The sequence below is a fragment of the Atta colombica genome, unplaced genomic scaffold (genome assembly GCF_001594045.1).
Source record: "Atta colombica isolate Treedump-2 unplaced genomic scaffold, Acol1.0 scaffold88, whole genome shotgun sequence".
Lineage (NCBI taxonomy): Eukaryota > Metazoa > Arthropoda > Insecta > Hymenoptera > Formicidae > Atta > Atta colombica.
Window position 1 is genome coordinate 1,598,770 of NW_017259581.1, and position 24,244 is coordinate 1,623,013.

Genomic DNA, 24,244 nt, shown 5'->3' on the forward strand with positions numbered 1-24,244 from the left:
AAACGTCTAAAATATTAGCTCGACGTTTTGATCGTATATGCCCTAAAATTTACAAAATACGTAGTGCGATTCGGTGTAGAAGCACCGACGAGCTATTGAAGACCCTGAGCAAATTTTCGTGACTATCAATGGGACCCAGGGATAATTGAAGAACAATGACATTATCATCATCATTAATAACAATTTATGATTATTAACAAATTTCGATAATTTATTATTAAATCCGTGATTTTTATTATATAAACGTTGTATAAATAAGTACGCATATTTTTAACGCTATAATCTTATAGCGTTTTCTTTTGGGAGAACTACACTAAATGCAACCTCGTGCCGCACCAGTTGCGTGTAAGCGCTACACTCAGCTACACTAGAGTGATGCATATCATAGTATACTACATCATTATTGCGCTAAAACTCTGTTTCCACTTGATTTCCATTTTCAAATTTTAAATGTTACACTGGTTCTACACAATCCCTTTAAGATGGTGTAACAAAATCCCACTTCGTGCATAAAATTTGCACTATACCGTAGCCATGGAAATATGGCACACTGTCTGAGTGTTGCACTCAATAGTGAACGATAGTATAGCCAAGAGAAAACGCTATTATATATTGCCGAAAAATTACAATTATTTCTGTGCAGTTATCATCTCTATTAATAATTACGCGAAATTCCATAAATGCCGACTGTCTTTAATAGTATCTCGTCGGTGGTAGAAACAACTTTTTCCTTTTGGCAAAATATGTCCGAGCAGTAGTTTTTAAATAAAAACAAATAAAATCTAATAAATAAACGCTTTAAGTTACATGTGTTTTATTATTTTTTTTAAAGATTTCATTCTGTAAATCACAAGATTTTTATAAGACACAGGGTGTCTCAAATTTAAATGAGACTTAAGATCTCTTCTAAACTTCGTTAGATAGAGGATCGATAAAAAAAAGTTCTTTAGAGATATGCGTTTTTGCTTCGTTGATACCTTACACACTCCGAAAGTTTAGTCATTTAAATTCGGGACACCTTGTATATAAAAGATGTTCTAGTCCTTTAAGCTTCTCTTAACGATGTAAGAAGTATTTTAATTCACTTACTCTCAGGTAGTCTTTTAGACATCTTCTGAATTTATATTACTTGGATTAGTTATCTCATATAGTTCATCAATGAGTTAAGCGTATTTTTTTTTTGAGAGAGAGAGGCTAACAGTCCGTTTCGTTTCTATTAATCTATTATACATAAAAAAAAATAATAAAAATTGGAAGAATACATCTGTACAACCAAGCATCATATTGGGATACACTCTTTCGCAAACAATATCGTAACGACTTCTAACATTTAACGTAATATTTATATTTAATGCAGAGAGAATCACCTAATCCGATAACTTGTAACATTTACGAAAGCAAATATATTCTAATGAATTGAATGATTTTACTAATAAGGGAAACGATTACGATCATAATGAATTTAATTTCCTACATACAAATGATATTGAAGCCTCGACTTGAATGAAAATAATCTTCATTCATAAAAACAAACTATATAAAGTTACATCCATCTACAAAACTATTTTTTATACAAGATTATTTAAATATTTAGTTGTAAAATAATTCGCTCAGAATTCAAGGCCTTCCTTTAAAAACATCATATATCGCATTCGATAATTTTTAAAGTAAGAAACTTTTGTGTTATTGCTATATAAATGTGTTTTGTAAATCGTTTAAATTAAGAATATTTAGCTCAAAATTAATTCTTAATAATTTAATGTCCTATATGAACGTATTTATAATATAATTAGATTAATCAAATGAAAAAGTAACGAGTAGTGTAGTAACCACATGATATCAAAATGTATATTTGATATTGATATTACATATGTGACGTCACGTATTTTTGAAAAGGAGGTGTTGGAGGAACATAGTTATTTTGCTGTCTAGTTCACTCCTTGAGCGGAGATATAGCTCTTCCATTGGAAAATTTATTTGATGAGAACTAACGTGCGAATAATATATTTATAAATAATATATTTTCTAATCATTAAAGATACCATGCCAATTGACATTTCTTTCGTGATACACAATCTTCATCATACACCATTTTATGATGCTAATCAGTGCTTTCAGCGATTAAAAAATATATCATCACGTGTTGTTCTTTATCAGACAAATTTTTCGGTCGAAACACTATTTCTCTACTTAACGACAGAATTGGATGTTAAAATAACTGACGTATTTTGTTATCAACGTCTCTTATACAAGGATACGATGTCACATGCAAGTCATTCACCGCGTACTAATATCACATATGCATAACATACATTTTATGAGTGCGCTTCTCATTTTTATTTGCTCAAACTAATAAATTTAAAATATCTTCTACAGTTTTGCAATGGAGTAATAACTCAATATTTTTATAAATTGAGAGATTATTTTTTAAAAGATCTTTTTACTTCAATTTTTTTCCGCTGAAAATTCAATATTTTTGTTAATATTTCGTTAATGTAATTCATAATTGTCAAAATATAGTTTAATTTTATATATATATATAGAAAACGGATACACTGATATTAATACGCTGAATAAATCGGTCATTTGTTATAAATAAACGTCATCTGTTGTGTTACATAATATATCATTGAAATTATGACTATTCGCAGCAAAGCTTGGAATGCTTTAATGTGCGTTACATATCAATAAAAATTTTATTTTCATTTACTAGAGTTCTGACAACTTGAAAAAAAAAAAAAAAAAAAAAAAAAAACTGAAACTTGAGTGTCTGTCGAATTGAAGTTGAATTGGGAAAATCAGAAACTGATATATCTAAATATTTATAGAAATTTATTTCATCGTCTTATTAACACTCGAGTACTTTATTGTCGGTAAATTAATAGCTTTTTATTTATTTAGTTTCAAGATATTCGAATTTTATTTTCGATGAACTGATATTTTCTATTTTATTAATGATATCCAAGATATTTAAATAATATTTCCTTTCTTTAATCGGTACATTCGATCAAAAATACTCTAATATTTTACTTAAATCAGTATTTTTATTGTTATTAACAACCACATATCGTGATATTGATATTTTGTATTGATTAATTCTTTCTATATACGTACATTCTAAAGAAAAATATTCTAAACTAACCCTTTATATTGTAATATTTTTTTTATTTTTTAACATGTGAAACCAATTTGGTTTCTGAATTTCCCAATATAATTTCAACGATCGCCATACAATCGTAAAACAAAGCTATTTTGGTTGAGTATCCTGTTGAGTTTGCTGTTGCTGTTGTGTCTGTTGTTGTTGTACTTGCTGTGTTAAAGTTTGTAATCTCACTTGACCAAGAACAGATGGAGAAGTTAGATTCGAGGCAGACACGGAAGTAGCACCTACGGCAGGACTAGTACCCGCAGCAACTGTGGAAGTTGCCGCACCTGGACTTGTGCTTGTATTGGGGCTAGACCCTGGACCAGGACTTCGTCTTACTGCACTAGTAACAGGTTTTCCTTGGATAGACGTGGACTGTCGTAGCTGAGGATTGCTAGCAGTCACCACTTGAATAGTTTGCTTCAGGGATGCAGGTGCAACTGGTATTACACGAGTCTGCAACGGTGATTTAGCTAATACAACTTGACTAGCCTGAGACACCGTTTGCCCCGTGGAGACCTACAATTATAGAGTAGCCATTCATAAGTCGATTAAGCATTCATTTGTTAACTTTGATGATCTTTCTCGGTGATCTTTCTGCTTTTCTTTCGCGTTTACCTTATAAATTTAATTCCAAAAATATTCAACACTTTTTTAATTTTAACGATTATAGTTTACGAATAATTTGATAGAGATTCCTAAGGATTCAGAAATATAGTTATGTAGAAACTTTTTTATATAATAATTAAAAGTTTACAAAATTTAAAAAGAAATCTTATTTCTTTACGTGACTAAATTGCTGCATCGTCGAGGGCTGCACATGTTTCATCACTTGATGAATTTGCTGTACCGTCATGGTTGTAGGTAGCGATTTAGTAGGTTGCACGATCAGTTGCGTTTGCACACCAGCTTTATTTGCGACTTGAGCTAACTGCGCGACTTTCTGTGCCGGTAATTTTCTCTGCGTGATAATCTGCGGGTGAATTGCAAGCTGTCGGATTTGTTGGGGAGTCGCGGTACGGACACCCGGCACATTGGTCGTCTTCACAAGTGTCGCTACCGGAGTACCGCCCGCGGAAGTCCCCGCTTGTTGCACTTGTAGACCAGCCTGAGCGAAGATTTGTGCCGGTGTAAGTCCCGTTGGCGTAGGTACCTACAACAAAGTCGCAACCGATTACCTTTACGAGATAAGAATATAAAATTGCGTTCCACAATATTTCATTTTTCTTTTTTTAAGATGAGCGTAATACAGTTGATTAGTTCAGATATCTATGAATAATTTTAATCATTTATATTTTTTTAATTATATTTTCTTTAATTTTTCTCCCTTATTAAAACTTACCTGCCCTTGTGCAGCCGCTGCAGCAGCAGCCGCCTTCGCTTGCTGCTGTAATGCCTGCCGCTTCAGTAACGCAGCAGCTATTTCAGTTTCGGACAGTGTTCTAGTCATTGTTGGTTTGCCTACGGCGGTCTGCGGTGTTGCGGTACCCGCAGTACCGACCGAACCAATACCCTGCTTCATCAAGGTAGCTCGTTGTGCCGCTGCCGCCGCTGCCGCCGTAGCCGACACCGCAACAGACACTTTTTGACCGCTAGCGGCTTGAGCTTGCAATACTTTAAGCTGCTGCTGCCGCAATAATACCTGCTGCTGTTGCTGCTGTTGCCTGTAGTATTGCACTTGTGCTGGCGTTGGGATTTTATTTCCCGATGCTGCTGTGGCCATCGTGACGCCTACTAGACCTCCCTTTTGACTACTTGCCGCACCAACGGAAGTTTGACCAGCAGACACTAAACTCGTCGCAGTTCGTTGAGCTGCTTGCTGAATATTCGCGTTTGCCGATGTCGTTCTCACGTCCTGCATTTGTCCTCCTCCCGATCGAGCCTTAACCACTGTAGTGGCTGCCGTTGTAGTTGTTACATTGCTCAAACTCACGTTAGTCGCAACCTTCGTACTAGGTACCGTTGCTTGTGTCAATTGATGAATTTGAGATGTAACAGAATTTGCGATTGCTTGCTGTCCAACCTGTTGTTGAGTCTGCTGCTGCTGTAGCTTCAGTTGTTGTTGCTGTTGGGCGGCTTGTTGTTGCTGCTGATGTTGCAGAAGTCGTGCTGCTACCTGTTGTTGTTGTTCCGGAGTTAAAACCTGTGACTATAAATCTCAATTAGCGTATATTCCCTCGAATGTATTAGTGTGGCGAATATAATGACTAATATTGATTTTATGATTCAAATGCCAATATATTCGAGATAAATTAAGTGTTGTTAAGTTAATATTTATTTTGATCTAATAAACGAAAATTAATTTTAACTGTCAATATTAAAGAAAATATATATTAAAAATAAATCTAAAAATAAATCTAATAATAAGAAATAAAAAGTTAATTGAGAGCTCACGCAATTATTGGAGGGGGGGGGGGTGCGTAAATAATATTTATTATAATCAAACAAATTTATTGTGAAAGACGTTTCGATTAACGTTTTCAGTCCTTCTCAATGCAAATTTAAACTACAAAAAGAAATAACTTTACTAACTTATAATAAAAAAAAAATGCATAATTAGATTGTGTAAATGTTATTGAATCATAATTGTCATGTATAAAACTGGATGGATAAAAAAAAACGCACAAAAACTTAGAATATTATCTTGTTACCAGCAATAGTGCAAGTTCTCAAAAAAGTCCAAAAAAATCAAAAAAACAAAAATCCAAAAAAAAACAAGATGTTTGATAGTATTTAATTGATAGATAAATCAATGTATAAATGCCAGTTATTCTCAGTGAAAAAGTTTCTTGCATAATGTGGTCAAAAAGTGTAACGCAAATTTGGCATTCCAATAAAAATTATTGTGAAGTCGACTAATAGTTACTAAAAAATTTGACAAACTGCAAAAATTGTGTTAGTTGAGATTTAAAGTAATAAATAAATAGCAATTGTTTCTTATACTAACTGCTTTATTTAGCTTCTCTAATTTGATCCTATCAGCACGTCGCGTAGCAATTTCAATCGGTGTTGATGGATTATCGACCAGTATTTTGTAATCGGTAGCCAAGACATCAACGTTCGGATTATTTCTCATCATTGAATTTACGATGGATGTTGGTTTTATGGTAGGCGTTCGCTTGTTAGAAACGGATTTCATGATTTCATATCTCTGATTGCCTGTTGACGTAAAGGAGCCATTTCTGTCCTGATTGTGTAATTGCGATGTTCTCATTATTCTGTTGCTCTTGCTTTGTTGCTGAAAAAATAGTAAAATAAAGATAATATTATATGTTCATATCACACGAAACGTTTAATCATTTTAAATATGAATTTTTATATTTATAAACAAACATGACATCTTATATTGCTCGTTTTAATTTGGCTTTGTTTTGTTACACGAGTTCAATTAACTTTTTTTATTTTAATACAAATAATCTGTAAAAAATTAGAAATGCATAGAATACTTTGATGCTATCGTATACATCAATATTATAACAGTTACATACCTCGGAGACTGACAGCGTTTTGTAAACACTCGTCTTCTGCTTTTTCTGTTTCTTCGGCGCGGTGTCATACAGTAATTTACCCTCTTCCCTGGGTATTATCACAGATTCGTATCTGTTTCTGCAATGCTTGGGTGATCTGTATAAACGTGCACCATTGTTAATGGAATCGGCAACCATATCCCAATTAGGCGTATGACCAGGCGAGAGAATCATCGTGTTTAGTGGTAAGTTCTGATAGTTTTGGATGGAATGTAACAAGCCCCATTCCTCGTAGACCAACCAATCCATAGCTTGATCTGGCTCCGGTGAGGTCTTCGTCACATGTGATGAAGTCTTCAAGATCGGCATAGGGGGACGTACAATCGCACGATATTTATACAGCTTCATGTCGCGACGCATCTTCATCAATGCCGGTGACGGCCGATCAAAGAGCGACCTTGGCGCTAACACGGACTCCTCCTTATGGCGCATTTTCGCCGGTCGACAACCTATAAAGAAAGTAATGATTAAATTGATCGAATGAAAGAACATATAAAGATAGATATTAATGGAGAGAAAAATCATAAGCCAGAAATATAGAAAAATATAGGGCAATAAGACATAAGTAATAAGCGACTCACAGTGGAAAACGTAAATCAATAATGTTCTCTACTGTAATTGGCCGATTCGCTTACTGTTTACGTCTTATTGTCTTTGTCTCTACATTTTTGTATGGGCAAAGACAAAGAACAAATCCCAAAAAAAACAAGAGCACAGATAGATGAAATATTGGACGATTTTTTAATTTATAAAAAGTTCGATACATAGCCGTGCAAAGGAATACGATATAATTTTATTGTTTTTCATAAACAACACAACAATTGACAACAATTTTGTCTACGTGCATGCTTAATATATAGATATTCTGTAATTAAAGCTTCAAAAATATAAGCAATTTAGTTGCCAAGAATTGTTTCATTTTTTTCATATTTATTACAATTATGATCATCACTATTTGTATTACAAGATAGAAATTTTCATTCTTAGGTATCCTTAAAATATATATATCGGTTGCTTCGGATTAATTTAAAAATTTATTTAAAAATAAAATATACAGTACTAATAAGTTTGAAAACACCTTACATTGTACAGAAAAATTTACGCAACTGCGATCTATATTTTATTTAAATACGTTATAAGAAGTCTAAATAGTGATAAATATAAATATTTTTATCTAGAACACCTAAGTTTGTACATGCTGAAAATATGTCAAACAAGCATTTAATAGCTCAAAATTGAATTTCGCGCTTTGATCTATTGTTTATATATTATCATTTGTTTTGCAATGTCGTACTTGCGTTATATATACACATCACAGATCGTTTAATTGTAGTTTAACGGTTTCTATAAAAATGATAAACTATTTGAGTCGCAAGTTAATTTCAGACTCCGTAAATTGTAAAATGGCTCCGAAGAATTAGATTTCGTATAAATCGAATTTTAATTAAAATTCCATATTTTAATAGCATGTTATTATAGATAACATATGTATGTATGTATGTATTTTTATTTCGTCTTTTTTTCAATTAAATAATTATTTACAAACCAAAATATATAGATTTTATTACGTATTTTCCTTAAACTGCACACTTTTACGTGTTTCCAAACTTATGGAAAGAACTGTACAATATATACGCTCTTGAGAATAAATCAACTAATAAATCAATTTAAAAAGTCAGAAAGAACGTGACTATTAATACGCAATGCCAATTTATTGCAATGAAATTCGTATACTCAACAAATATAACTCGCTAATGTTTCGACCGACATTTTTGGTTCTCTTTAGTGTTGTTTTTATACTCAATATGACAATATTAGAATATAATATTAAATTTACAAGTTCTAGTATTGTTATATATGTTATTTAAGTAAATGTTGCAATAAATCGATACTATTCAATTCTTTTAGGCTTTTTAAATTTTATTAGCCATTCATTTATTAAAGAAAAGAATTTTTATCATCTACAAATTGACTCACCATCATCAGTGATACCAATATCGATTCTGCTTCTATTCCGATCCTTCTTCACGTAAATTGGCGGCAGTTGAGCCTCTGTCATGGGGATATTTTCATATAAAAATCCAAGAGAATAATCGATATACACATCGTTATCCGTTGTAGGAGGTGTTGGCGGACACCACATCTAAAAGAAGATGTTTCAATTAATAATATTCTTCAGAGAACAAGTTCGACAATTCAATCTTCTATTGTACTTCATTATCAATTAAGAATATTGAACTTTTACTTTCCTCTATTTTTATCACAAAGTCCTATAAAATTGTTCATTTTCTTATATGGTGCATAATAAATCAAATAATAATAATTAATAAAATATATCAATTATCATAATGCAAATTACAGAATGACGAATAAATGGATAAGTGCATCCTTTACTTAATTTCTTTATAGATTTGCAATAAAGGATAAAAAAATATTATATTTTGCACTTACTGGCATTTGCTCCATCGTGTGTTCCGATAACCAAATCTGCAAGATGTTAAAGTCATACGTGAGATATCATGCGATTTATGACAGAATTTTCGCTCTCATATGAAGTCCGTCTCTGTACTCGCCAAAGTTTGCAATGTGCTACTAATACGATTTTTAGAGTATTTTTTTAATTATCAGTAAAGCTAAAATTTTCATGAAAATTCCATGTTTAAATCATAAATAAAATTAAAATTTCCAGTAATTAATATGATAATGTGTCTGCGCACAAATAACAAAAAATATAATAAATAATTTTGAGACTACAGAAAGACGGACCCGACGAATAAACTCTCAAATAATGAAAATAAAGAAAGAGAGAAAGGAGCGATACTATTTTTCCCGATATTTTTGTCCAGTTCTAAAGAGATTCAAGAAATACATAATTACAAAATTACAAAATCAAAAAACTTTCAATTATAATATCGAGATATAAAACCTTTCGCGTTATTTAATTAACAAATTTTAAATTAGAAATTGTATCAAAATAAATTCAAATATATTTACTCAGATTCATCTTACTTTCTGAGAGTTTTAATTCGAGATTTAATTTCCAAAATATTAGATGTCAAATCTTAAAAAGTTGTAATAATAAATTTCCTTAAAACTTTTCCTAAGAAAACATGGACTTAAAAAAATGGACAAAACAAAATTCATTGCAAAAATTAAGGCTGGGACATCCGTAAACGTTCAAAGGTTCTCGTTCCTCTCATTCTAAATATCCTGAGAAAGAGTTCTTTACGATATATTCCTTTATATCTATTACTGCGTGTATTCACAATTTTTTTTACAAACATTATGTACATGTATAGATCGAAAGATACATATATAATGCACAATAGACGCAGTATGATGATCTCACTCATGTGCCTGCTCATATCTTGCTGCGGACTCCAAGTTTGGAATGGCAAAGGCAGTGTTTTGGTGCCATTTTAATGGAACAATTTTATTGGAGCTCTTTTTCTCTCTTTTCTTTTTACGCCTACTAAGGTACATATATATCTTCTCGAAAAATGTGCGGTCATGATAGCCTTGCCACACCAAACTGACATCGAAAGGAAAAAGTCATTCTTCGCGTTAAATCGCGATTAAATATAAACAAGCACATTGAGCTGAGAATGATTTGACACCAAAACGGAACTGAACCTTTGATCGACACAGACTTGGAAACGCATCAAGAAATAAGGGTACACATTTCGATATAGTAAGGAATATCTCGTTTATTTTTTTTTCTTCTTCGAACTCTCGCTCGATCATACAAAATACAGGCACGCAACTTAATTATTACTGTGTGAATGTGTGTGAGTGTATGTGGCTGGAGGAGGCAAGTGGAAAGAGCGAAGGAAGGACATCCTTACCGTACACAATAATATATATAACATATATATTATATATACATGTAGTATGTATATATAATATAATAATCAGGTGTCATCGACCTGTGAATTACGTAGCTCAAGGCGGCACGAATAAAACTTTTTTTCACTTTGGCTGCCTCGATACTTCCTTTTCGGGAGTACCAATCGTTCATTACTTTAAATAAATTATTATTATATAAACCTTTTCCAGAAGTAAAATTCAAATCAAATTACCGTGAAATAGCGAAAATAGAATCAAATTGTGTACTTAATATACTGTACTCTTTGTATTTTTTAATCACGTTTTTTGCTCGTGACGCCTGTCAATATACGTGTATGAATAACTTAGCATTACTAGAGAACCGCTTGATTGAGATCAGAGTTCGATCCTCATTTCTAATATAATACACTCGTCCATTTCGCTCATCACGCCGTTTATATAAATCGCTAGACATACTTGACTGAAAATCTGCCTCTTATCGTCTGCACTTTCCCATTCTGCATTCTAAATTTAATAAAACATATTTGCAGAAAAATAAGAGACCAAGATAGATCGCGGAAAGTGCAGCCAGGAGAAACGGATTCATGATATCTTTACAACGAATAAAGTAAAATGTGATGAAGAGGGGGCGGCGAGTCGGAGTACAATTTACAACGCTACAAATATTACACGTGTACTATCCGGTACAACCCGGAGGAAATACATTATTTATTATAATTATACTGTGATTATGTACAAGAGGATGCGTACTCGTGCCCCACATTAACGCTAAACATGTCTATTTGATTCCGTTTCATTTCTTTTTTGTGGAATATCGATAATTTTTTCCAATAAAATTTCTTCTTCTTTTCGTCGCTCTTACATAAACTTTTTCTTCCTAAATTTTCTTTTTCTTTCACATTTAAAATCTCTAATGTAATTTTTCTCATATGTAATATTAGAAGTTTTCCTAAAGTTTTCCTCCTGTATCTGTTCCTTATAAAATTCTCTCTCTTTTTCTTCCTATTTTCTATAATAACCGCACATAATTATTCTGAAGGGAGAATCAAACAGTCACTGAGCGATAAATATAGGATAAGTACGGGCAAAAGACGCGTCATCAACGCGCAATTAATTACAGGCGTTTCTACAAACCAGGTTTAGATTAGACTTTATCCCATGAAATTTCTTACTTATGTTATTCCCTTATTAGAATTCTCTCAACATTTATCATTAACTCGACTATTAAATAACAATTTCTTACTTATACTTAATTATGTTTTGTTTCTCTATAAAAAATCAGTTTTAATATATAATTAAATAAAAATCTATAACAAATAACAAAAATTCAGTAAACTCATCTAAATTAAAATATGTGTGCTTCTGTAAATCCACCATAAATTTTTAAGCAAAGAAAAAAAGACAATATTTTTTACACTATTCATTGATTACATAATAATTTTGTCTTTCTCTTTAAATTAATTTTTAAATTTTTTATTCTTAATTATTTATATAAAAAATTCTTTACATATATTTTCTATAATATATCAATCAGAGATCTTTTGTCTTTATTTATGGAAAGATCCATCTTCAGATCTACATGCACGAAATAAATATTTAAGCTTTTACTTTAGTTCTTAAGAGAATAAGATTTATATTTCCTATTTTCGATGTTATTATAGAATTAATGCACAAATACTGAAGACTTTCATCTTATGTTTTATATTGAAAGAATATTAATGAAAAAAAGCATCAAGAATTATCATGCGACAAATGCTAAGCATAAACCCGGGTATCACGCACATAATAGGCGGATTGAGTAGCAGACACAATAGTAGATATATTTGACTGCTTGATCGAATAACAATTATATTCCCAACGGAATAGCTTGTGTCGTTGATGATTACCGCAATGATGCTTCAGCGTGGCTCAAGATATTGTGGTGTTCTTCAGTTTTTCAGATCGCGTCGTTGTGACGGAAGAGGAGGGCGAGGGGGAAATCTGCGAGGAACGAAATCTCTTCTGCGGATCTTCATCGCTAACATCATTAGAACCGTCCTCGTCTTCCAACGAATTTGATATAGTTTTGGCGCGCTTTGTTTCTTTACGCAACCTTCTGGACTTTATGTCAGACGAGTTGCAGTCCTCGTGATTGGCCTCTTGTTCTCTCAGTGTGTCTGACACGGATAATTCCTTATCCTGAATTTTCGTCTCGCAATTAACATTGGATTTGGACTGACTTGACGAGATCTTGCTACTGGTATTCCTTGTGTCCAAAGTGAGAATGGCTACAACCTTGGCCGTTCTTTGAGGCTTCTCGTAGGGCTGCGACGTCAAACTTCCACTATTCTCACTTGCAGTGTTTTCGTTCTCGCTGCTGATTGATGGATTTCGTATCCGCTTGACATTTGTTTTAAATGCTGAAGCGAGAGAAGATAACGGTGATGATGTTGATTTCATCGACAGGGTGGAATTCAAGAGCAATCCCGAGCGCGTCACTCTATGTACCTGATCATTGTTGTGACCGGGCGGTATGTTAGGTCGAGGCGTGTCTGGACGTTTTGTCGAGACGACTGTCGTCGAACCTTCCTTCGAGTCCCGCGGTTTCATTGGCGGTATCGATCTACTACGTCTGAATGGCATTGGAGAATTCGGTAGGCCATTGTCTTGATACTGTTTCGAGTTCCGTGTCGTATATTTTTCAACTCGACTGGGCAGTACCGTATCGAGTCTCGCAGGAAAGTTCACGGTGGATCTTGTAATAGGTCGCGGAAGAGGAGTATCCGAGCGTCGCTTCAACTTTGATGAAAGTTGTGTCATCGTCTCGTCATTGCTAGGTGGAGGTGTCCTTGAGTGACTTGCTGATCGCGTAATCCTGCTCTGTAATTGCTCCGCAATTAAATTGTCGGCTCTTCGAATTCCCGTTTTCATTTGCGAATGCTCCGATACTTTCGAATCAATCTTATCATTCATCAATTGTGTCTTATTTTCTTCTAAATGATTAATAGTTGAGGAAATTTTTGAGCTACGAGTTATTACGCTTCGCTGAACTATGTTTTCTACTTTTCGTATTTTGCATTTAGGTTCACTTGAATTAAATTGGCTTTTTACAGAGGGTACTAAAGAATTGGGCACATTCGATGCCACGTCACTTATTCCTTTTTCCGATACTTGCGATAAAGCGTCTGAATTTTCGCTTTTCAAATTGAATTTTTGATCCGATTTTTGCATCACCAGGGATATCGCTGACTCAGCATCATCATTAACTTCATTACTATTATCCTTGTCTTTATCATCAACCGCATTACTACGAGCTACCTCATCAGTATTTACATTAATCTTGGAATTTCTCTGCACGGTAGAAACGCGGGATATCGCAACAGGTTTAGAGACAGTGTCGGTCGTGTCAGGACTTTCATTTCGCAACGTTTTCGATCGTAAAAGAGGAGTCGAACGATTAGAGGGTGACTCGACACTTCTGTCAGATTCTCTCGGCGCGGCAGCAGTCAATTTCCCTCGCACATTGTTGCACAAAGAATTGGCTGACGCGAATTCTAACTTGGATTTGGCCACTGTCTCCTTCGAGCGTTTCAAAGACGCATCCGGTTGCATCGTGCTCGAAGGAGACCGAGAATCCCTCACGCTGACATTCACATCGAGATTCTCCGCATCCTCATTGCGATTTACTTCGGGCTCAAGCTTTTTATAGGTCGTGGACATAACTTTATGTGAGCACCGCGTCACCTGAACGGAGCAGACCGCAATTAAATTAGTCCCATTCGTATTTTTATCATCACTTCTTTCTTTTTCTTTTTTTACATTTTGACTGTCCACTATATCAGAAGCCAATTCCAACTTTCTGTTTGATTGTGTTTTAACGACTAATGTCGAATCCACATGATCACCAATAGATTGCTCCGTAATAAAATCAGTAACACATCGGTCCACACTGTTCGAATCGATCGAGGATGACGCGAGATCGCAACCATCCTTCAAATCTCGCTTGTCCTTCGATAAATTTCGATCAGTTTCCTTTATCTCGATGATTTCGAGTTTTGTATTCTGATTGGAATTGACAGATATTTTGGTGCTTGTGTTAATCCGAATGCTTCTTTTACGACATACATCAACTGATGAGAAGGTTTCGAGACGATTTTCCTCCGATTTCGCGCGATGAAATTTTTTGCGTTTCCGGCGAAAGTTTGGCTTTATACCAGGCAGGATAGGACTCACATCCAAAGTCCAGAGATTGATCTTAACATTCCCACGCGATCTAGTACGTGGACTATTTAGATCAAAATGATTTCGACTACGGGAGCCTGAGCCTGCCAGACGACCCTTCCGTCTCGAGAAACCTCCTCGACGTTCGGAATCATCGCGATTATTCGCCCTTCCATCTTCGTTCCCTTCACCGGTCTCCTGTTCTTCTTCCTCCTCCTCATCGCTCTCATCTTTCTCTTCGCCTTCCTCTCCTTCTTCCTCTTCACCCTCATCCCCTTGACTTTGACTCTCTGTATGACTCGATTCCTCGTCAAGACTATCCTCAACCACGTCCTCCTCTTGTGATTCCGAATCCGAATCTGATTCGGTGCTAGTAGTTTCGTTTTCGCTTTCCGACGACAAATCGCGCGCACGTCTCCTATTACCGCCACGTCTACGCAAACTTCTTCTACTTGGTACTATTAACCTCTTATTAACTAATCGCCTGGAACCGCTCTTGGCGGCAGTACTATTAACCTGATTCTGCGCATCCTCGCGGCCAAATGTTAGTGGCTTCTCATCGTCGTCGGCGAGCCGCATACGCCGTTCCTCCTCCTCGCGCAATGCCCGCAACCGGTCTAACTCCCACTCCTTCTTCTGCTCCTCGAGTTCCCGTTCGGCTGCGGCCAGTTGCGCCGCGGAGAACGCACCTTCGGATTCCTCGACGAACTTCATCGCATATCGTTCTATTGGAGTCAGCTAAATGGAATATTATAGAACCATTAATCGAAAGTTTAACATAAAGATTATATGACAAGTGACATAAAAATTAAATGATACAAAAAAAGAATAAAAACCAAGGCAATTTCTAACTAATCCAACGATTTTAAAAAATGTTCGACCTACCTGAGCAATCAGATTCTGAACTTCCTGTTCTGCCTTGCTAACTTGTGTGTCGTCTTTATCAGCTTCTTCCAGCGGAATGTTTTCATCGAATTCAGCGAGATCGGCGACAGCTTCTGCTTTCGCAGTCTTTGCAGCCAGAACATCAAGATCTTCTTCAGCAGCAGCGAGAGCGCTCTCAAGAGCACCCATCGCTGCCTTTTCCTCCGTATGCTGTCCTGAAAAACCACTTTGAAATGGTCCCGCTGTTATGTCCTTGCTGTAGGTCTTTTCTCGATCCCGATTCTGTTCGAGCACTTCAGCCATTCGCGCTGACGCATCATTCTCAGTTTGATCGATGTTAAACAAGTCTTGAATAGTAGACTGCAAATAATCTTATTGTTACAAAAAAGTAAACAGAATTATCTCAAAGAATCAAAAATATCGATAAAGACATTGATGTGTCTTGTCAATCCAAAACATAATTTTTCAGCAAATATTACTGTTATTTAATTTTAATATTAAATGTAAAATGTTATAATTAAAAAAATTTTTAAGTAATAATGCAATAAATAAAAGAAATTCCTGTATGAAAAATAATTTCACATTTCTTATATAAAATGATGAAAGAAAATTATATATTTCTGATTAATAAATACTAACAAATAGTAATATAATTTATTTAATTCTTAATGAGCACTTACACTTTTGAAGTACGCCGTGGTGAAATTGCCGCCTTCAATAGCGAGATCTCCTAGCAATCGTTTCTGATTTGCCTTTTTCAAAATATTTTCTTCAACAGTTTTCTCACTGACTAATCTGAAAGATAAATCATTGTACTGCATATTATCTCGCGGTCAAACGTGTTAATTTTTTTGCTGTCTTTGCAAAAATATTTTCAAATTAATAAAATATTCTGAGTTTTTGAAGCTATTCAGTCATTTCGACTATTATATTATTAGTTCGCATCTTGTGTACCTGTAGATATGTACGTCCCGCGTTTGTCCTATTCTGTGGCATCTGTCTTGCGCCTGGGCATCCATTGTAGGATTCCAATCACTATCATAAAATATCACTGTGTCTGCCCCCGTCAAATTCACACCGACACCACCAGATCTCGTCGACAGGATAAAACAAAATATTCGCTTATCGCCGTTGAACCTTTCCATCAAAACCTGAAATCATCATTCTCATTAATGATTATTTATTTATTTATTTTTTTCATTTAATCTCGCAATAAAAATATGTTGCATAAAATGTTCTACATTTCTTATTACGCTTCTAAAGTTAATCATTATATGTTTTAAAAACTAACAAAAAATTAATATGCTTTCAATACTCGTAATAAAAATTTCAAAAAATCAATAATTTAAGAGTTTAAATGTTTAAAATGCAATAAATTTTAATATTCTTGTTAATAGGTCAAATTACCTGACGTTGATCTACTCTAGTTGTACCATCTAATCGCAGATATATGTGTCCATGGAAATTCAAAAAGGCTTCTAACACGTCCAGCATTCTGGTCATCTGTGTGAATATGAGGACTCGATGACTTTCAGATTTTAGCTTTCTCAACAGCCGATCCAGCGATTGCAGCTTGCCACAATCGTACTGGATGAGTCTGGGATCGGGGAACTGTGTGAGCATGTGGCATGAAATTGGATGAAAGAGAAATAATTTCGGCGACATTTGTTGTTGTAATTCAGTCCACAGACGACGCTCATTCCATAACTTGTATGGCGGCGGATGAGACACATGAAACCGAGGGACTGGAGCGCGTACAGCCGGCACATAGACTACATATCTGCACGAATATTAAAAAACAAAAAAAACTTAATTCCAGAAAGAATGATCTAAATAGCAGATTGCAGAATCTTATTTTTCGCTTAATTCTAAACAATCATTCACTTTAAATAAAATTTTAATTTTTGTAAGCTTATATTATATTTGTAAGCTTATATTTAATATTATAAGAAAAAATTATTTTCTATACATTGATTATATATATTTATAAATTATATCGGATATTAACCTTTCAAAGATTTCTTTGAGTTCTTCAACAATCTGCTCCGTGCTTTTGATAGCTTCCGCAAGTGCTTCCGTGTGTGAAAAGAACTCTTTCCGAGTACGAATCTTTGCTTGAGTCTTTGAACAATGCACCCAACCATCATGCCAGCGACAAGCTGTCGCAGGTTTACCGATTCTCAAAGCCATAAACAGATCTTCACCGTAAAGTGGACATGCCGCGCATCTTCGTTCATTGATGTCTGCGAGGAGATGCAATTTGTTTTGTCTTCTCTGTCTCCTTTCCTCCTCCAATTGAGGCTAAAAAATAATAAAGAATTAAAATGTTCTATAAAAAAATTTAAATAAGCACTTAATAGAACAATTTTAATGTAAAATTAAAATCCATTAGATAAAATTACTTTATTTTTTTACAAGAATAAAAAGAAAAAAAACGAGAAGAAAAATGAGAATCAATTATTGAGATATCTACATTCAATTACCAAATAAAATTCGGATTTAGGCTGTTCCTTGTTTTGCACTTTCGCGATCTCTTTCTGAGCTTGTCTGGTAACAATACCACGTATCGATTGCGGTTGTTGGTGGCTAACTGTCTGTTGGCTGTTGTTTCCGCTTGGTGATGATTGCGATGCTGTTACGTTCAGAGGAGGTACCCTCATGATGGGTCGACCACTTGGCGTTGTTACTACTCCACTAACAACCTTATTCATCGTCGTAGCACCCGATGTGGCCAAACCCATTATCGATTTAGACAGCACCGTAAAACGTGATCCGCTCGATGTCATGACTGGAAATGAAACTAACAATACAAAATGTGTTACTTTTTTTTATCTGTCACTGCCAACAAGCTTAAGTTTACGAAAATAATTGTAAAAATCATAATCAGACACAAACCTGTGTTAGTATTCTGTTGACTCGGTGTCAGAATAAAGTGTCTGCCGGTAGATGTTTGAACCAGTTGCGCAAAACTAGGTACCGCTATTCTCTGGACGGAATCGCCTTGTTTGACAGTAACAGTTTGTGTCGCCAGTCGTTGAATGCCATCTCTGATGCTAGCATTTCCTACCGTAATTCTTTGCGCATTTGTCGTTGTCGTAGTAGTTGTTACGCTAGTACTTTGTGGATTATTTCCCAACGTTGCCATAGGAAAAGCTATTTTTAATTTAATAAAAATTTACATTTTATACTTTTAGATACACTTTTAATATTTTATTCTAAATATGACTATGCTAATAAATATGTTATTGCTTAAACAAAAATTAAAAAATTTGTTTTCAATATACAGGGTGGGCCATTTAAAATTTGAAATTTAATTTGGTTCTAAAAAAAAACGCATGAATATTTTTCAAAGTTTATTGAAAAGGTAGTACATTGCCATTAAACATGAAATACAATTTCATTTAAATGACTTCCACGGCTGGCTGCACAATACCCCATTCTATCAACCCAATTTTTCAGTACATTTTTCATTGTATGGGTGCGTATTTCATTGATGGCAACTTTGATTTCATGTTTTAATTCTTGAATCGTTTTTGATTGGTTAGCGTAACACTCATCCTTGACGATTCCCCATAAAAAATAGTCCAGCGGAGTCAAATCGCAGCTGCGAGGCGGCCAATTGACATCAGCATTTCGGCTGATTATGCGATTTTCGAAGACAGTGCGCAAAAGATCGATTGTAGCGTTGGCTGTGTGACAAGGTGCGCCGTCCTGTTGAAACCAAATGTCGTCTGTGTCCTCTTCAAATTTGGGAAGCAAGAATTCGTTTAGCATGGCGCGGTAGCGCTCGCCATTGACAGTGACGGCAGTTCCTTGCTCATTTTCGAAGAAAAATGGCCCAATGATGCCGCCGGATCAAAAACCACACCAAACAGTCACTTGTTGTGAATGCATCGGCTTCTCCATGACGACGTACGGATTCTCTGATCCCCAAATATGACAATTCTGCTTGTTCACATAGCCACCGACGTGAAAATGAGCTTTAGAAAAGATGATTTTTCGGTAAAAATGCTCATCTTCAAGTATTGTTCAGCCCATTGGGCGAACCGAAAACGCATCGGATGGTCATGCGGCTTCAATTCTTGCACTAATTGAACTTTGTACAGTTTCATACCGAGGTCTTTATTCAAAATTCTTCTCAAAGAAGTGCGTGAAATGTTCAAGTTTTGAGAACGATGGCGAGTTGATGTTGATGATTGTTCAAGCACACTCTGAGCAACAGCAGCAATGTTTTCGGTTGACCTTACTGGACGAGCACGTGAACAAGTTGCTTTATCCAATATCCAAAAAGTATCCAGTTTGCCGAATTCGCTTCACAAATTGATCCACAAACTGCGTTGAAGGCATTTCTTTTCTATCAAATTTTTCACGTAAATTTCTTACAATTTGGGTTGAAGACTCACCACTTTGGAAATAAGTTTTCAATATTTCCCAATTTTGTTCAAGCGTATAGCGACCCATTTCATAAATGTCAAACAAAAAACTAAATTTCTGATACGTCATAAATGTTATTATGCCTTTCAAACTCAAAATAACTGGTTGAAATTCCAAACGCTAGATGGCCCACCCTGTACTCAATGAATTTTAACAGAATGTAAAAGTATAATATACAAATATAAATATAGCAACTACAAATTTATTATGTAATTTGCTCCAAAGATTAATTTTTTATAAAATATGTCCTTAGTTCTAGAAATGCTTATAAACGGTAAGATTATAAACAAGCTGGCCCAAGGAATTTAGCAATTAATTTAGCATCACTGCAAAAGTAATTGCCTAGCAAGAAACTCACAGCGACAGTTACTGATCGATGATGCATAATTTCATATTATTTTTATTTAAAAGTATAATTACACAAAATATGATATAAAATTAATGTATAATTTTGTAATACATTTAATTGTATTTGAAAATGTATTACGAATTCAAAAATAAGATTGTGTTAATCTAAAAAGTCGTTTACCTTTCACGCCAGCCTGATGCGGCACCAGTTGTAGGGAATAACCTTGTAATTGTTGACCACCAGCAACTCTCAATGTAACACCTGAGAATAATAGTTGTTGCATTTCGTGTTCGATTAACATACATACATATATTAACTTTAAATATATCAATTAAATCACGAGAAATTAAAAGAAACAAAATAGCTAATTAAAAATTTATTTCGTACAATCAAATGCATTAACAGATCTGATATGTTCAGTATTTTGTGATTCCACAAATTTTTTTCTTTGCTAATATGAAATAGTTATGCAATTATGTAAACGTAAAGAGATATTTCTTAAATGTTATACAAAGAGATTTGATGAAATATAAGTACGCATCGAACGTCAATGCATCTAATTGAATTATTAATTTTAATATTTGGATCGATATAAAGTTTAACAAATTCTTTTTTTTTATTATAATTAATATTAATTGACACAAAACTACAAATGCTATACAAATACTTGTATCGCATCACTGTAATATCCTGTTAATTCTTCCCTCGTAGCCCGGGATAAGGTTTTGTTCATGTTTCTTCGCAACGAATTCCATCCATTCATTGCGTTAATCTTTTCATGACCAATAAAAACATTTTATCTCTTTTTCCATTATCATAAAATCGTATTGGCAACTAAGAATCTCAAATAAATATAATATAAAATCCCATAATTCTTTTTACATAATAAAAAAAAGTTTTATTATTTTTATTATTTTATTATTTTTCAATGCATTTAATATTTTATAATTAATATGTGATACTAATATTTTACATAATTAACATTTTATTTTTTAATATTTATTTTTTTAACTATTGCCGCTATTTTAAACTATTTGCGAAATGTAATTTTGCTACTAATAAATGGCCATGAAAATGTTAACGACTAATGCGGTAAGATGGGATAGCTTGGACCTACCTTGTCCCGGACCACTCTGGCTGCTATTTAATGACTTTATCAAGGGAGACGTACCCACTCTTGGCGTGGGTAATACGCCAGCCAGATTCTTTAGTCTAGTCTGCGTTTGCTGTTGCTGCTGTGGCTTTGCTTGATTCGATAATCTAACGTTGATCTTGATCCGGCCAGACGGACATCTTGGCGGCGGTTCCGGTTGACTATCTATCTCTTCTATTAACTTTCTAGGTGTCCGCAGACGTTTCACTCTATGTGCAACAAATGCACTGAGCATCAACTCCAAGTTCAACAGCAAAAGGTTCAAACTAGACAATTCGATGTGCTGCAAAGACAAATCACAATTCGTAAAAACCAAAATAAATTAGTGCTCTTCTCAATTTCAATATACATATAAATCAATAAATCAAATAAGAGCACGGTTAACACAGAATATTGTTTAACCTAACCTTGAAGGGATCATAATCAAGCACACTCCAGACTAATGAAGCGGTTACAAATTCAATCGCTTCCATTTGAAATGGTGAAACGGTCGGTCGAACCTCGAACAGGTTTGGATGATTACACACCTTTCGTAGTTGCATTAATACGTTAATCACACTCAACAGATTCCCGCTGGCGAGTGTTTCCTTCGTTCTTTAACAATATATGTAATCATTAAATACAAAAATATATAATAGTAATATATAATAGTAAATTCTAATTAAGACCGATAGTCAGATTTTATCTTAAGATCGACTTAAATAATGTTTTAGGTGATAATACAATTCTATAATTGATTTATGTCATATATCTTAAGGGAGGAGTGACCGTACTTCTTATCATAAATATAAGAGTTAAATGTAAGATCTGTTAAATGTAACGTCTTAAATGTAAGATAAGAATCTATAAATATTGAAATGTAAGATAAGAATATATAAATATAATTTTAAATAATTTACTATATAAGAGTATCACATATTCTAAAAGAAATAAAAAAAAATGTCACAGTTTTAAGAAAAAAAGTATTTTTAGTAGAAAAAGAAAATAGCTAATACTTCAGATTAGCCCTCCCCCAATGACCTTGATCTTGACATATGTTGTCAAAGTTATGATTCCGAATGACGACAAGTTTTAATCATCGCTCGTTATTTGTTAAAATTATTAACAAAAGAAATTTAAAAAATGATATTTCTTTTCTACTATATGAAACAGAAATGTTCTGCTTTAAAGTATATTTTACAACTTTCTACGCGAAGCGATTCTAAGCTCATTTCCTCCCCTCCCTGTTTGGAGGCGCACGATTTCCACGCGAAGTGACTCTCATCCCATCTCCACTCTGGGTGCGTAATTTTCCGATTGATCATATTTCTTTGAAAAGTCCTGCACCCCTTAGCAGGGGAAAATGAGGTGAGAATCGCTTCGCATGGAAATCGTGCATCCCCAAGCAGGAGGGAGGTGGGATGAGAGTCATTTCGCGTGAAAGTTTTGAAATAAGACATTATTTTTGTAAACTTTTTGTTAATAATATTTTAACGAATAACGAGCGATAGCTAAAATTTGGAAGTTATTATCTTAGCTATGTCAAGATCATTTGGGCGGGGGATCCTAATCTGGAGTATTACCAAGAAATATTTTTTTTTATTTCCAAAGCTTAGAACAAAGCTTTTAAATTTCAAAAATATTACGTGTTAAAGAGTTCACTTACTTGGCCCTCGACATGAAATCATCATACAGAAATCTCTGACGCTTTGACAAACGGCACATAACCACGTGCTCATATTTCTTCGGCAATTGCTTTTCCACTTCAGTTTTTAATCGTCTTAAAAGAAAAGGTCGCAACACCTACGGAGAATGTTTATTAGATATTAAATTTACTGTATAAAAAATTAAATATATATATATATATATATGGTACATTTCTATACATATGTTGAACAACGTTATATGAAATGTAAGTTCTTTTGATAATGTATTTATAAATTAAATTAAAAAAGAAAAAGACAAAAAAAAAGATGATAAAAGTTAAAAAACTACGTACAGACCTTATGTAGACGGCGGATTATGTTCTCGTTGTATTCGCTGTTTCCTTCGATCATGCCTGTTACAGGATTGCTAAACCACTCTTTAAATTCACGATGCGATTGAAAGACATTAGGCATAAGAAAATGCATAAGCGACCATAGTTCCATTAAATTGTTTTGAAGGGGTGTGCCAGTAAGAAGTAATCTCCTATAACAAATGAATCGAAAAGATACAGTGACATTTCAATTTTTATTTAAGTATGAAAGTTTCACTTTCAATTAAAATAATCAATATAAATCAGAATTCAAATTTTGTAACTGTTAAGAAAACAATATACATTTTTTACAGTTTAAAAATTAAGAATTTCAAAAAATTAGAAAAAAATTAATATATTAAATGACTTAATATTTTTCAAGTCGTAAATAACGCTATTTTATATATATTTCTAACATTTGATTAATTTTAATTATTAAAATTAATCCTACGAATTAAAAAAGAATATATTTTATAACATTCAAACAATTATAATTAATAAATATATTGTTTCTCCAGACAGGATTCGTATGTCAGACAACGATCGATTTTTGACACGCGAGTTTTAATGGAGAATTTTGCTATGTCGCTGTTTAATAATACAGATGTTATTATTTTGGATTAACGCCTGTTGTCGGCAGCGAGCAAAATTACAATTATATATAAATGAAAAAGGTGGAATTTTAATAAAAATATATATAATTTCTTTT

At 34.0% G+C, this 24,244-nt stretch overlaps 1 protein-coding gene across 7 annotated transcripts in view; it reads right to left on the reverse strand.

The window, feature by feature from the left end:
• Positions 1-3,148: 3,148 nt before the first annotated feature.
• LOC108693140 (helicase domino) overlaps positions 3,149-24,244 on the reverse strand; it is a 34,361-nt gene continuing 13,265 nt past the window's right edge. For 4 of the 7 annotated variants that reach the window (XM_018201898.1, XM_018201902.1, XM_018201897.1 and 1 more), the window contains 13 exons: positions 23,522-23,708; positions 23,185-23,321; positions 21,947-22,133; positions 21,558-21,822; positions 20,567-20,647; positions 18,499-18,756; positions 18,087-18,403; positions 17,612-17,904; positions 17,011-17,383; positions 16,558-16,754; positions 16,284-16,398; positions 15,604-15,963; positions 12,291-15,456 (listed from right to left, as the gene is read on the reverse strand). In XM_018201898.1, the coding sequence (XP_018057387.1) occupies positions 12,427-15,456; positions 15,604-15,963; positions 16,284-16,398; positions 16,558-16,754; positions 17,011-17,383; positions 17,612-17,904; positions 18,087-18,403; positions 18,499-18,756; positions 20,567-20,647; positions 21,558-21,822; positions 21,947-22,133; positions 23,185-23,321; positions 23,522-23,708 (5,800 nt within the window). In that variant the 3' untranslated portion in view covers positions 12,291-12,426. Of the gene's footprint in view, positions 3,665-3,932; positions 4,299-4,487; positions 5,295-6,092; positions 6,384-6,633; positions 7,122-8,649; positions 8,816-9,123; positions 9,160-12,290; positions 15,457-15,603; positions 15,964-16,283; positions 16,399-16,557; positions 16,755-17,010; positions 17,384-17,611; positions 17,905-18,086; positions 18,404-18,498; positions 18,757-20,566; positions 20,648-21,557; positions 21,823-21,946; positions 22,134-23,184; positions 23,322-23,521; positions 23,709-24,244 lie in introns of those variants that run through there. The other 3 variants (XM_018201904.1, XM_018201903.1, XM_018201901.1) reach the window with 3 other exon arrangements.